The sequence below is a fragment of the Pipra filicauda genome, unplaced genomic scaffold (genome assembly GCF_003945595.2).
Source record: "Pipra filicauda isolate LSUMZ 115617 unplaced genomic scaffold, ASM394559v2 scaffold397_size650280_pilon, whole genome shotgun sequence".
NCBI lineage: Eukaryota > Metazoa > Chordata > Aves > Passeriformes > Pipridae > Pipra > Pipra filicauda.
Window position 1 is genome coordinate 386,876 of NW_024104528.1, and position 13,577 is coordinate 400,452.

At 37.4% G+C, this 13,577-nt stretch overlaps 1 protein-coding gene across 2 annotated transcripts in view; it reads left to right on the forward strand.

Moving 5' to 3' along the window:
• Nucleotides 1-13,577, forward strand: part of LOC113997840 (nebulin related anchoring protein) — a 50,179-nt gene that overhangs the window by 23,142 nt on the left and 13,460 nt on the right. For both annotated transcript variants that reach the window (XM_027740000.2, XM_039385133.1), the window contains exons 20-30: nucleotides 17-121; nucleotides 2,184-2,282; nucleotides 3,784-3,888; nucleotides 4,363-4,470; nucleotides 5,093-5,404; nucleotides 6,416-6,520; nucleotides 8,587-8,685; nucleotides 10,537-10,641; nucleotides 11,028-11,135; nucleotides 11,587-11,700; nucleotides 13,049-13,246. In XM_027740000.2, coding sequence (XP_027595801.1) covers nucleotides 17-121; nucleotides 2,184-2,282; nucleotides 3,784-3,888; nucleotides 4,363-4,470; nucleotides 5,093-5,404; nucleotides 6,416-6,520; nucleotides 8,587-8,685; nucleotides 10,537-10,641; nucleotides 11,028-11,135; nucleotides 11,587-11,700; nucleotides 13,049-13,246 — 1,458 coding nt within the window. The remainder of the gene's footprint in view (nucleotides 1-16; nucleotides 122-2,183; nucleotides 2,283-3,783; nucleotides 3,889-4,362; nucleotides 4,471-5,092; nucleotides 5,405-6,415; nucleotides 6,521-8,586; nucleotides 8,686-10,536; nucleotides 10,642-11,027; nucleotides 11,136-11,586; nucleotides 11,701-13,048; nucleotides 13,247-13,577) is intronic.

Below are 13,577 nucleotides of genomic sequence, written 5' to 3' on the forward strand. Positions count from 1 at the left end.
TAATTTTCCCCTACAGCTTCAATATAGGGCAGATCTGATGTGGATGAAAGGAGCTGGGTGTATCACAGAAGGAAGTCTTAACATACAACAAGCCAAAAAGGCAGGAGATTTGGTCAGTGAGGTAAGCAAAATGCTCAGGATTCTGCCTGTTCTAAGGTTTATGAACATTCATACCGCTAGAATACATGGAATAGGTAAGGAATTCCTAATAAGGAATATCTGATAGATGATAAAACTGATGAACATAATTTAATTCTTCTATCATTTAGGAGTTCTTTGGTTAAAGATTAAAATTATGTTTTCCCATTACATGATTATTGTATCAATTTGTGAGGCAGAAGTCCCCATAGTTGTGCTTCCACCTCTTTTCACTCACCCACGCATGGAGCAGAACAGCATTGAATTTCCTATGGCACATGCTACATGAAGAGCACAGAGGTTTTAAGGAGTAATATTGAAAAATTAGATATTTGTTAGCCGTGCTTGAAAATTTCCTTACTCTTTAGCAAGTAAGGGCTGTGACTTCAGTGGCAGCTTCAGCTTTTGCTGATTTTTGTTACATTCTCTTGATTAATTCATGGTTTTGCACTGCCATTAACCTTATGGAAGTATACTTCCTCAGCTGCTTAGCTATGGTTGAGTTGTCTCACTAGTGCCAGGAAAAATAGAGGACAGAGAGAAGAATGAATTAGGGGAAGTTTGACAAGAAGGATGAAATACCTCTTAGTTCTGGAAGAAGAAACAGAAGCCAGTTAGTTACTGGGGATCACATTCTGATACCTTGGGTCTCTGACATCCTCTCACTACTTCTGCAAGGGGAAAAAAAACAAACTTAGAAACAAAAGAAGAGCAGCTACTCTCAGATCTGGTGCCTTGCTAGGGACAGACTGACATCTGCTGCTGGGGAGTGCAGTAGTAATAATCACTTCCACAAATATTAATCCATAATGATCTGCATTTACATTCCAGTGCCGTATAAGGCCAAGAGATGGCTGACAGTCACTTAAACTGGAGACTGGTAGATATTATTTGAGAGATCTCTACTGCCATACAAAGCCTGGCATTTTGTCATTTCTTTGCAGAATGTCACTACATTGTGTTCCATGCAATGTGACAAAACATGCTGGTTTTAATCTGCCTCCCTCCCTTCCAGGTTCCTAAAATAAAGCTATGAGCACCTCTTTGAAGTGCTGCATGCTTTTTTAACTTCTGTTTTGTGTTCCCCTAGCAGAGACATAGTGTAAACTGATCTGTTCACCCATCAGTTCAAACAGAAGAATTTCTCTCCTGAAATGCTGAATAATGAAAAAAAAATGCATTTAAACCCTTTCTAGATGAAATGCCCCACTTCATGGTTAGAATAAGAATTTGACTGAAGTATACAAAAAGTGTTTGCTTGGTCTCCCCTATCATGCCGTGGTCTTGAAATATAGTGCTGCATTTCCTTGTACTATGACAAAGATAGAAAGAGATGCTTATCCCACTCTCACGAGTGATGCAGAATGCTGAGGCAAAGACATTGATTACAAACAGGTTTGATCTAAAGCCTGATGAAGGCTGTTGAAGTTTTCTGTTCCCTTTGGTATGTTTCAGATGTAAAACAAAAATTAAAAAGGAATAAAAGTAAGGTTAGTCTCACCAAACTAAAACTCTTAGTCTCTACACACATTTGTCCATTCAAATAGATTTTATATAAGTGCTGGTACCAGAAGAAGAATATAGGAAAATGTTTTTTCCTGTAGCCAAGACTTAAACCTTAAGGAGGCCTCTCATAGCTGTTGGCCACAGAAAGGCTTGACTGCAGTGTCTATGCAGACTAATACAGACTATGTGGCTTATGAGCTCTCTTGGGTCCTGACTTAATCATACCCAGTTTGTGAACCCCAGTCGTTGGCTGGTGTGCAACCTAGGTCTTATAAGATATGTAAATAGTACATCTGGCACCAAAGAGTATCCATGCTTGGAGTGTCAGCAACAATGCATTTGCCATGCTCTTGTACTACCCTTCTCACCTCAAAATACCAGCACTCGGTAGTATTTGGCAGCTTATTTTGTTGACACCTGTTCTGAATTTACAGGGTACTTTTGGCTCTATCAGTCATGTACTTTTTGAAAGTGCTACATTCTGGGGGGAGGGCAAGTAGTGTAGAAAATTGTATGTAACTTGTTTTAATTTGCTGCAGAAAAAGTACAGGCAGAAGGCTGATGCTCTGAAGTTCACCAGTGTGGCTGACAGTTCTCAGATCAAGCATGCCAAGAAAAGCCAGGAACTTCAAAGTGATGTGAGTCTTTAACTGAATTTGTCTCTTTGCAAGTAGTTTACTCATAATGTGGCCATTCCTGACATAGGTACACACCGAAGTGATGATGGAAGAGAACCCAGTCACAAAGCCTTTCAATGTATAAAATTTCTTCAGATTTATTTCTAATATTTATTAATAATATTAATATTTATTGTTTATGTTTAATACTCTCATGGAGTTCTTTGAACTAGAGCAACAATGACAAAAACCAAACACCAATCGGAATGGAAACAGAGGCTTCTCATAAATGATGTTACAGACCAGAAAAGGAGGGGATATCTCTACAGACAGTCTTGGTGACAAACTTGTGGGTGGTGTAGACTGGATTCAAGTATGGCTGAAATGTATTCTTGACAGGATACCTGAGTATTCCAGAGTCATTAATGTCATCTGCACAAAAATTGGTTATCCATGGGGTATTAAAGCAAGGAAGGAAGATGGAGGGAAAACACAGTGTTCCCAGCTGACAGTAGACATTAGCACAGGAACTGATATACATCCATCCCAGGTTCTGTGTTTCCCTCCACTGAGGGCCCTGTCAGACTACTTAAAGTTGTATCAGCCCTGTTAGACCACTCATTCTTCAGCTGTTATTATTTTCCTTTTCTGACTCCTCTGTGTCAATAAAAACCTGGCACTTCCTTGAATGAATGTTGTGTCAAACATGACACAGACTGAATCAGAGGAGAGCACCGGTCTCTTGACTCCTGTTACTTATCTCTTGTGTACTGGACATGCTACCTTTCTGCACGTGTTTTGAAGTCAGAACAGTAACCATGGATTTAGAGGTTTACAGTAGGGACATTTTTCTTTTCTGTGAGATGTAAGAAATGTAATACTCTGTGAAATGGGACATCTTTTCATAGTTTTTCAACAGCTCCTCCAACAGCTTTGTGGGCTAAAACAGAGCAATTCATTTCTCTGTTGTCGTAGCCCTGGGAGGTGATTGGAGATGGAGATGATTGCTACTTGGATCATAAAAGGTCCTTGATATTTTCATTCAAAGTTGGAACATTAGTCCTCACTGGAGTATTATGTTAGCGATTACATTTAGGTCACAAATGTTCTCTGCAGATTCAATTACTTAGTATTCTTCATTTCATGCCGAAAATTCTCTGTTTCTGTGTCCTATTAAAGACTTTCATTGTACTTAAAAAGTAGCTGCAGTTTAACATTGGATGAAATATGCTCTTGCATACATTTCATACAGAGTATAAATTACTGCCAGCTTTATAGCCAGCTAAGTTATGTATCTTCTTCCAGTTTCCCTGAAATTTAACCATGAGTAGTTTGGTCAACCTGACTCTTTAGGTCAGCTTTTAAATTAATATTTGACAAAAAAAAAATTCAAGATGTTAAAGAATAACCAAATAAATTAACCCTAAAAAATCCCTGAATATTTGGGGTGTTTTAATCAGTATTCCTTCAGCATTAAATGTGGGCTGCTGCTTGCTGACCATGCTTTGCTTTCTGTGGACAGGTTACCTACAGGTCAGGAAAAGAGCAGTTTCTTCATCAGTACACCATCAGCAAAGATGACCCTGTCTTCATACTGGCCAAAGCAAATGCTGCCAATATCAGTGAGGTACTGTGTAAGAGAGATTTGGATTCCTTCACTCCTGTGCATAGTTACAGCTGCTGTTGAAATATTTGTTCTGTAGGTAAAAGTTAGGTTCTTTCTCTGAGAAGGTCCACGTGTTTTAGATGTAAAAACTTTATATCTAAATTTATTACTTGCTCTTAGTAAATACCAGTCACATCTGCTGTTCTGAAGACTTGCCACTTTTAGAGTTTGAAGCCGTGCATTTTTCACATGCTTCCAGAGAAGTGGCACATTGACAGTTTCACTGGAACCAGTGAGATAATGGGGTTACAGTAACCATAATATCCACAGTTACAGTATGTAAGTGGAGACACCAGGATCTGATCCCTAGTCATATGGTTGATGAGCATGGAATGTACAAGCTACTCATGCTACTTGAGAGCTTTCACTGTGAATATGGAACAAATAGAATATCTTTATAGTAATAAAGAGACTGTGTTATTGTCATCTCTTTAGAAACTCTACAAAAGTAGCTGGGAGAAGCAGAAGGAAAAAGGATTTGTGCTTCGTCTGGATGCTTTGTCATTCTTGACAGCAAAGGCAAAGAGGGATCTGGCAAGTGATGTGAGTATGGAGTCCATCATCCTTCTTTATTCTTAGGACAGCTGACAGTCCTGGTTGCTGCTAGTGTTGGGGATCTGTCACATATGTCTCAGTGCCCTGAGCCACCCTCACTCGATTCACGCTGAGGAGCAATGGAGGAGTTGTCTGGGTGATTGGCATTCCATAATTAGTCAGAAGGCTTGCTCTGAGCAATTCAGAGCTTTTCCCCACATGCTGACTATGTTTTCCTATTCTCATTTTGACCAGAGGGTGAATTTTAGAACTCAAAATGAAGCAGAAATCTCCTGTGAAACATCATAACTTAATACATCTATGCCTGGCCAGAAAATTCCTGCAAGAGCCTTCTGACCTCAGAGCTTGAAGAATGTTGTTTTTCCTAAAGAGAGCCAAAAAGAAAAGATTTCTTACAGCTTTTTGTGAACATATTATTATTGAGAAAGTGTTTATTCTTTATAAACACTAATTTCTAAGGTATTCCAGTTCTCCTTTGCAAATGATCTTCTTACTTACTTTATTGAGGACCCAGCATGTCATAACGGTGACAGACTATTGTTTTACACTGGTAGAGCTGTCAGTTTGGCAGCTTAGATAATTTACTCTCAGTCTCTATTTTTCTTCACAGATTAAATATAAGGAAGGGTATGAGAAGATGAAGGGTAAGCTCATTGGAGTAAAAGCTGTGGAGGAAGATTCGAAGATGGCTCATTCCCTGCAAATGTCAAAGTTGCAGAGTGGTCTGGAGTATAAGAAGGCCTTTGAGGACACAAAGAATAAGTTCCAGGTCTCCATGGATATGGTTAACCTTGTCCATGCCAAAAAGGCTCAGAATTTGGCCACAGACAGAGGATACAAGACATCTCTCCATCACTACACAGTCCTGCCTACTGACAGGAAAGTGGCGTGGGCAAAGTGGGCCTATGGATTGCAAAGTGATGTAAGTCCAGAGCTTGATGTCTTTCAATACCCTTTCATTCAGCCCATTCTCAGCCCCAGTTAGGGCTGAATTTCTTCAGACATTTATGGTTGTAATACCATGACATGTTCATGCACCTAATTTTTCAGCTATTAAACAGTTAATATTAAAACAGTAAACAGTAACCACTTATTTTCTCAAGAGATCGTCTTTGAGAAGAGTTACGATTCTGTTTATGAGCATGGCTTCTTCAAAACCTACTTCAAATGTTAATAACACACTAAGATTCTTATGTGATGTACATTTATTTTTTTCCTAATGTGCAGGGCAGTTAAATAATGTATAGTGATAAAATTGGTGATAAAATTCCATATAGAGACAACATGTTCAGCTGTAACCATCAGATGAACTGTGTGATACTGTAAACAGTTACTATGTTAGATTTTCCATTCTGAGGTTTTAAGTCAGAACTTTTCAAGACTGAGATAGAAATGTGTACAGGTCTTGTTGAGGTATGGCTGCTGAAACCCTTTTGACACCTTTGAGAAACCTGACTTATAGTCAAGCTTTTGAAGTTCAGTACTGTTGGTAGGAGAGATTTTGTGAGGAAAGTGAGAAGCACTCCTGTACTCTTCCTCCTTAAAGACACATGGAAAACCAAACCAAACAAAATGCTTTCTCTCCAGTAAAACAAAATGGTAGGGTTTGGGAAATGCTAAGGATCATTTTCTTGTAATTGCAAATCTTGAATTATCTTTTAAGCAATGCTCTCTTTACCATAAAACTGAAGTTAGAGTAAAAATTGCAAGCAACAGTAAGGTGTAGACTACTTCTAAAAATTACCTTACAAGTGTTGGTGAGTCCTGATACTTTTATTTCATTCTGTATTTTTTTTGCTTTCCTTACAACAATAGTGAACAAAACCAAACCAAGCACTAATTTGACTTGGTTGTTGTTCCTGAGATGTCTGAATCTTTTAATGGCATTTTAAGTGTATGAGCATCAACAATAGGATTTTTTTTTCTTTGTCAGAACCGATACAGAGCAGATTTGAACTGGATGAAAGGAGCAGGATGGATAGCCACTGGGTCATTAAATGTGGAACAGGCTAAGAAGGCAGGAGAACTCATTAGTGAGGTGAGATTTCATGACAGCATGTATCAGAATTTGCTGCATAATGCCTGCAAAATGTCTGTATAAAATTAAAATAATTTCCACTCAAAGGGGAAAGAAAAAGGCGTACCACATGAAAGGCCTCAAAACCAGGGATAGGACTGGTAATTAGAGGGAAACTAGATACCAAACACATAGCAGTAGGAGTCCATATAGCCTTTGCAAAAACAACGTAGGTGACAAATGATATTATGAATAATAATGGCAATCAAACAGTGCTCAATTGCTACCCACCAGCCTACCTTTTTAATGAAGCAAAACAGGAGAGATGATGAAAAGATGGAGTCATTGGACCCAGAACCTTCTTTTGTAAGAGATACATGATCCTTCTTGCTCCTTTTCCATATATATTCATGTCAGCTATTGAAATTCATATAGATATCTCTGTCTGTAGCAACCTATCAGCCCAAGTAGTTTTCATTCTTATTTCTCCCTATAACCTATAACTTACAGGAGAAGGCAAAGTCTAGAATCCTTTGTGCCCATCCCATGAGGCGTTCAAATGAAGTTTTGGTGGAAATGGTTAAAATATTCTGTTATTTCGCAGGGAGTCCTACTGGCCAAATCTGTTGCCATAGGAGACTGAATCCTGTGATTTTTAGATACCCATGATGCAGGAATCATCTGTCCATTCACTCAGTGAGAAGAACAGCATAACCATGGGTGCCCTGTCTCAGAAAAATAGTCATCCTTTCACAACTGACTGATTGCTAACACTACTTTCCCCCCATGTAATCATCTATAATGAAGAAGTATGATTTTTTTACACAAAATAAACAAGATCCTCAGGTAGTGTAAAGCAAGGCAGCTTCATTAAAGCTAGTACAGTAAGGCTGACTGGAATAGTAACAGTGAATCTGGATATGTATTCCATTTTGATGTTATAGTAGTGAAAACTGCTGAGTAGAAATTTCACCTGCTGAGTTGTTCATCTTGACCTTTTTGTGAGTGCTACACAATGTTGGGTTGCTATGAGCCACGTCCTTTCTTACATACACACTTCTAAAACTGCTAGAAGGCAATTGCCAGAATACAATTTCTAGGAATTTTATGTAGAGATGTTCTGGTCAACTCTGCTTTGTCTCTAAATCTAATCAAGACAAAGCATAAACCACTTTTGTCCCCAGTTATACTTACTGCTCCTTTTAAAGGGATTTCTTTCTGAAACCAAAACATTGCTTATAAGCTTATAATACCTTAAAAGTGTTTATGTGTTTTACATTAGTATTTTGAGTCACCAAAGGGTCAAGATGTTGCCTCAAATAAACTTCTGTAGATCACAGTTCAGTTTAAAGGAAAATGACATGCCATGAGTTCATCACAGGCATTTGGAATATTTAGTATGTGCTATTTGGAGAAGTTATAAGAGTATTGATGTGTTTAAGGAAACTCCTGCAGGAAGGGAAACTGTTAGTGACCTGGTCATGTAAAAAAAATGTCATTTTGCCGTCGAACAGCCTTAATCTTAATTATGTATATAAAAAAAGATGTCTTAGAAGCTACTATGTGTCCTTTACAGCAAGCAAAATTAATATCATTATCTAGAAGATATGCCATATCAATAAGGTACAGTGCCAATGGCTGCACAGATTTGATGTAGGTCTTAGAAGGAAACCTAAATCACCAAACAGTAAGTTAAATAATTGACATTATTAACACACTTCAACTGTATATAATTTCTTGCTTAAAGAAGGTATGGATGAAAAATATAATCAGTCATACTCTATTTGAACTAACCTAATAAGATTTTAAAATCCTAGGTTCTGGAGTATTTGGGTAGGCAGAATCTGATTTTGAAATGTTTTCCTTATATTTAGAGAGAAATACTTCAATATTAATTGGCAAAAGGTTATTGTTAAATTGAAACAAATATTAATCTGAAAGTACCTAGGACATAAAGATGAGGAAAGAGGAATAATAATTATGTTCACAAATTCACTCTAATCTCCAGCAACCTATGATTTTTCTCTTTCAAATAGCATGAAAGAGCAGCACAAAATTCACAGCTTTGATCTTTTTCTGCTCAACAGAAGAAGTACCGTCAGCATCCATATGCTTTGAAGTTTACCAGTATTAAAGACACTCCTGAGATGATCCAGGCTAGAATTAGTTATAACCAGGCTGTGGATGTAAGTTATAATGTATATACATTATGATTATAAGAGTGGTATCCTCTTTGAACGACCTGATTGAAGCACTGGCTTTCTCTCTCTTTCTTTCTCTGAGATTATCCTTGGGAACCATGGAACTTTTGTGTTCTGGTGTGGTGCATCCCACAAAGAGCATGTTTCTAACTTGGAATGGGAAGTCATCCCACTGAAGTGAATGGGATTTTCAAATAGAGATAGCTTTCTGTCCAATTCTTTTTCAGAAGCAAAACTTAGGAGTAAGACTGACCTTTGACCTTCAGAGACTTCTGGCCTTTTGAGATTCATTGAGGAAGAACACATTTGGGGTTCTTTCCCCTTTTCAAACAAATCTTTCAAATTTTAGCTTCTGCATATTCTTCAGAAACAAAATGTAAGGCAGCATGACAAGGAAGAAAAAATAAATTATTTCAAGCTGTCATCCTGCTGAGAGAGAAATCCAGGAGGGGAAACCTTAAAGAAAGAATTGAGGCTGTTTGGTGTTTAAACATGTTTATTTTTAATAGAAGAGCGATTTAAAAATATTGTAGACTTAACTGGGATAATGCAGAAGTGAATAATAAGCAAAAGTCACTCAAAAAAGACAAGTTTCAAACATGAGAGGATGTTTTATTGTGAAAATAGATATTTTTAAAGTGAAGGAGAAGATGAAAGACTTTGTGTAAAACATATGCTATTGTAATACTTATAGTGTCTGTGCCTTTGGTTTAATTAATAAGATCCAAAAGGCTTACATCTCAGACAGGATAAATATAAGTCATTTTGTTCCACTGAGCCTCAGTCAAAATCAGTCTGGTGCTCTACTTCTTCACATGTTGAGTTCTTATTAGTTTTCCTCTTAAGGAGCTGCAATACAAGTGGGCCCAGTTGCTAAAGAAAGTGGCAGCAGGGTGAAATGCTTCATTCTAATCTAGAGAGTCTCGAACTCTCCTGCAGAAATAATAGCTTGGGAAAGGCAAGTCAGGTGGTCAAGACAGAGGTCATATCTAAGGCCAAAAAAATGGTGTCTGTCTGTACTCATCTGAAAGTTATGGTGTCAATGTAAGAAGAAACTAAGCTAGTTTCTTCTTACATTAATATGAATTACATTTAATTAAAATTAATATGAAAGATGAGAACTCTGCATAGTCATTGCAGGCAATGATCCAGTTAATTGCACAGAACTCACCTGTCTGCAGACATCTGAAAGTTAGATAGTCCTGGGCCAGCCCTATATTGTTCCTTCAAAGGTCGATACAAATAGCCTTAGAGGTCTGAGACATACAGCTGTTTTATGATGGGATCAGTCACCTTTTGATGTTTTTTAAATCTCTTGCCATTGCCTATTGAACATCCCCTTGCAACTAGCTTTGGAATAAATTTGGAGTAATTACACAGATAATTACCATCACATTTATCTGCTAAAAAAAAACACCTTTGGAGGGATGTGTTTGGGGAACTTCAACTCTCCAAATTTCTGTGGAATTTCAGAGCATTGGTGGGCCACTTGTGGCTGCACCACCTTAATAATTGCTGTTTATTCTTCTTCTCCCTACTCACATATGTTGGAAGTCTTATCAAATTAATATTCAAATATCTGAATTTTCATATACCTTGACTTACATGCTCAAAACTAGAAGGAGTTCCTCTCTAGCATACTCTAGCTGACAGGTGTATCAGACTCCCAAAGCTTTTTGAGTACATTTTGACTGATACAACTGCCTGCATTTATTAATGCTACTGTCACTTTTCTGTAGTGTTTGCTTTTCATTAACCTATCTGTTAATGTTTTAGTGTAAGTAATGATTGAATGTGTAGTTAGTACTTGCTACTGAAATTCATCTCTATTTGCAGAGGCTGTACAAGGAGCATGCAGAGAGTATAAAGCATCAGTATACACCAACGACAGATCTTCCTGAAATCCTTCAGGCCAAATTAAATGCTATGAATATCAGTGAGGTATAAATCTAAGTTTTAATATTTTAAAGGAAGGTTGATAGTGCTTTGCTGTTTGTCCTACACAGGAAATCGTAGTAAATTTCTTTCATTTCCCTCGTATTTGATCATTCTGTGGTCTAAATATTTCTGAAGTAATATGGGAAATCAAATTTCTTATCAAGCTTCTCCTACATTAGAAAGATTAAGAATGAACAAACAAATATATTTTCATAATGGACATTTGTCATGTGATAATTCCTGTTGTGCATTGATAGTTTTGTTTACTTTAAGCCTTTGCTTTAGAATAGAATGAAACTAATGTAGTAACATTTCTAGGATCTCAATAATGCTGCACTGTCAACCCTCTGAACAGCAACTCTGCTTTATTCCTGTTCCATATTTCCTAGATTCGTTACAAGGAGTCCTGGGGAAAGATGAAAGATGGTGGTTATCAACTGAAACTAGATGCCATCCCCTTCCAGGCAGCAAAGGCTTCGGGTGAAATCATAAGCGATGTATGTGACCTTATTGCTGATGTTGTCCAGTAGGATATGTCAGTCACTCCAGACTGTATCTGCTCTGTTGAGTGACTCTTGATGGAAGCAGCATGTCCAGCCAACTCTACATCTGGGAGACATCTGGCCTCGGACTAGTTAGTTGTGCTTTCGGAGGCACAGCCATAATGAAGTGTTATTGGTAACTAAGCAAAGGAAGGTTTGTGAAAGCAAACATCCATTAGCAAAGCTGACCAGTTTACCTGCTGTAGTGACTGGGCAGTCACAGGGATTGTTCAGGAGCTGTCAGGTGAAGTCTTCTAAGCATCTGCTAAAGGTTGATTCAGACTTGTTATTGCAATGAGTATCATCAGAATTTATTGTCCATAGTGCTTTTTTATTCAGGTTTCAACAATCAGACTAATGCTTCTCTTCACTTCTATCCACATTTGTGTTCTTATTTCCTTTTTAGCACAAGTATAAAGAGGCATTTCAGAAAATGAAAGGACAGATGGCTGGGTCATGTGGCCTGGATGGTGATATTCATATTGCTCATTCAGTCCATGCAACATCTCTGCAGAGTGATGTAAGTAGGAGAAATGAGATGGGGGCATTTTTTTGATTGATTTCCTAACTATAAGTAGTTCCTCATGGAAGATGCATTTAGCTGTGGACTAGCTGTGGGCTAGCTACTTATTTAAAACTTAGGGCTTTCTCTTCCACTTTCCAGATATTTTAATATAATCATGATATTCTTGCCATTCTTTTATGTCATTTGGAGTAACAATAATTTAACAATAAAAAAGGCTGTGTTCTTGCACTACCCCCTGCTGCATGCCACTGTTTCCTAGCACAGAGTATTTTACTCTGTAAAACTATCACTCAGAGGCAGGTCTATTTGGGAATTAGCAGTGGTCTTTGTACAAAAGTAAATTAAATTTGGTAGAGATACAAAGTTTTTCAGTGTTTATTTTCAATTTACTGTTTTCCGGAAAGACCAAAGGATGAATGAATTTATGAAATATCAAATTGGACTTTTTTGGTTGGGGAATGGTTTCTACTTGGTCTTGAGATACACTAAGAGTCACATAATTTGTTCATTGTCTATAAGAATTGCAACTGTTCAGTGCATTTTGAACACTGTGGCTTGATCCAGAAGGATATATGGGAATGTGTTCATGGTTTTCAGGAGTGTTGGTCTTGAACTGGCAGTCTTTTTTGTGTGATGGTATGCTTAGACACACAGGTAACAGTAAGTGTCTGAAGAATTTATCCATCAGGTTACTTTAAGTCAGTCTGATGATCATCAATAACTCTGTATGTTCATTATTCCAATGAACAGCTTGAACATCTTGAATTTGCATAATCTAATAGGGAAATGTCATGTGAAAAAAGTTCTTTGAAGATTTCTATGCCTTTCTTTTCCTGGACAGAGACAATAAGTGAAAAAAACCCCCACCACTAAAAATTACATTTAAAACTGTGAAATGAAACTGGCCAAATCAACAAATATTTTGAGTGAGGATTTGTACTAATTCTAATATAAATAAGGCTGTTTGTATGTTATCTTCAGGTAGTATCTTCCTCTTTTTGTTGTGCTTTCTAGAAATGAAGTGAATTAAGATTTCATTTACCAGTTTGGTTAATTCTATAGATTTGATGTATCCAGTTTTAACAAAAAAAGAAAAAAAAAATCTCAGCTTAATTGAATATAATGTAGATGGCTACTTTTTTGATGAAGAATAGGCTGCCACATATTCTAATTATAACTGTTGGTCTTTCACAGTATAGTTAAACACGTTAGGGAACTTACTTTTAAAAAGAATAATTTATACTTGAAAATGGAGGAAATATGGAGAATATCTCTTCTGATCAAAACCTGAATTCTCTTTATCATGCTGGGATATTTATGTAGTCTGTTTTTAATCTAATAGGTGAAATATAAGCAAGGTTTTGAGGATACAAAGTCTCACTTCCACCTGCCACTGGATATGATAAACTTGGTACATGCCAAGAAGGCCCAGTCTTTGGTCAGTGAACAAGAATACAGGCAGCTGCTACACCAGTACACCTCTTTGACTGATGATGTGAGGTTGAGGTGTGCCAAGAATGCCTACAAACTACAGAGTGAGGTAATTGCAAAAAGTGATATTTCCCGCTTGGTTCTGATGCAAGATAGTTCTATTCCAAATCATAACAGCTGACAACGTGTTTGAGCAGCAGCTGAGAGATAAACAATGGCTGTTCCCCCTTGATTACATGTAGGAACGAAACATTTGTCTTATTGGGCAGTTGTACAACATGTGTGATCACACTATACTGAGAGATAAAGTATAGTAGTCTTTGATGATTCGTAGAAGAGTGTTTGCAAGTGAGAGTGATTGCACTGTTGGCGAAATACTCTTTTTAAGGTCTTGTTAACAATGCAAACTGTTTACCAACTGGTATTTTACAACTTGGTTT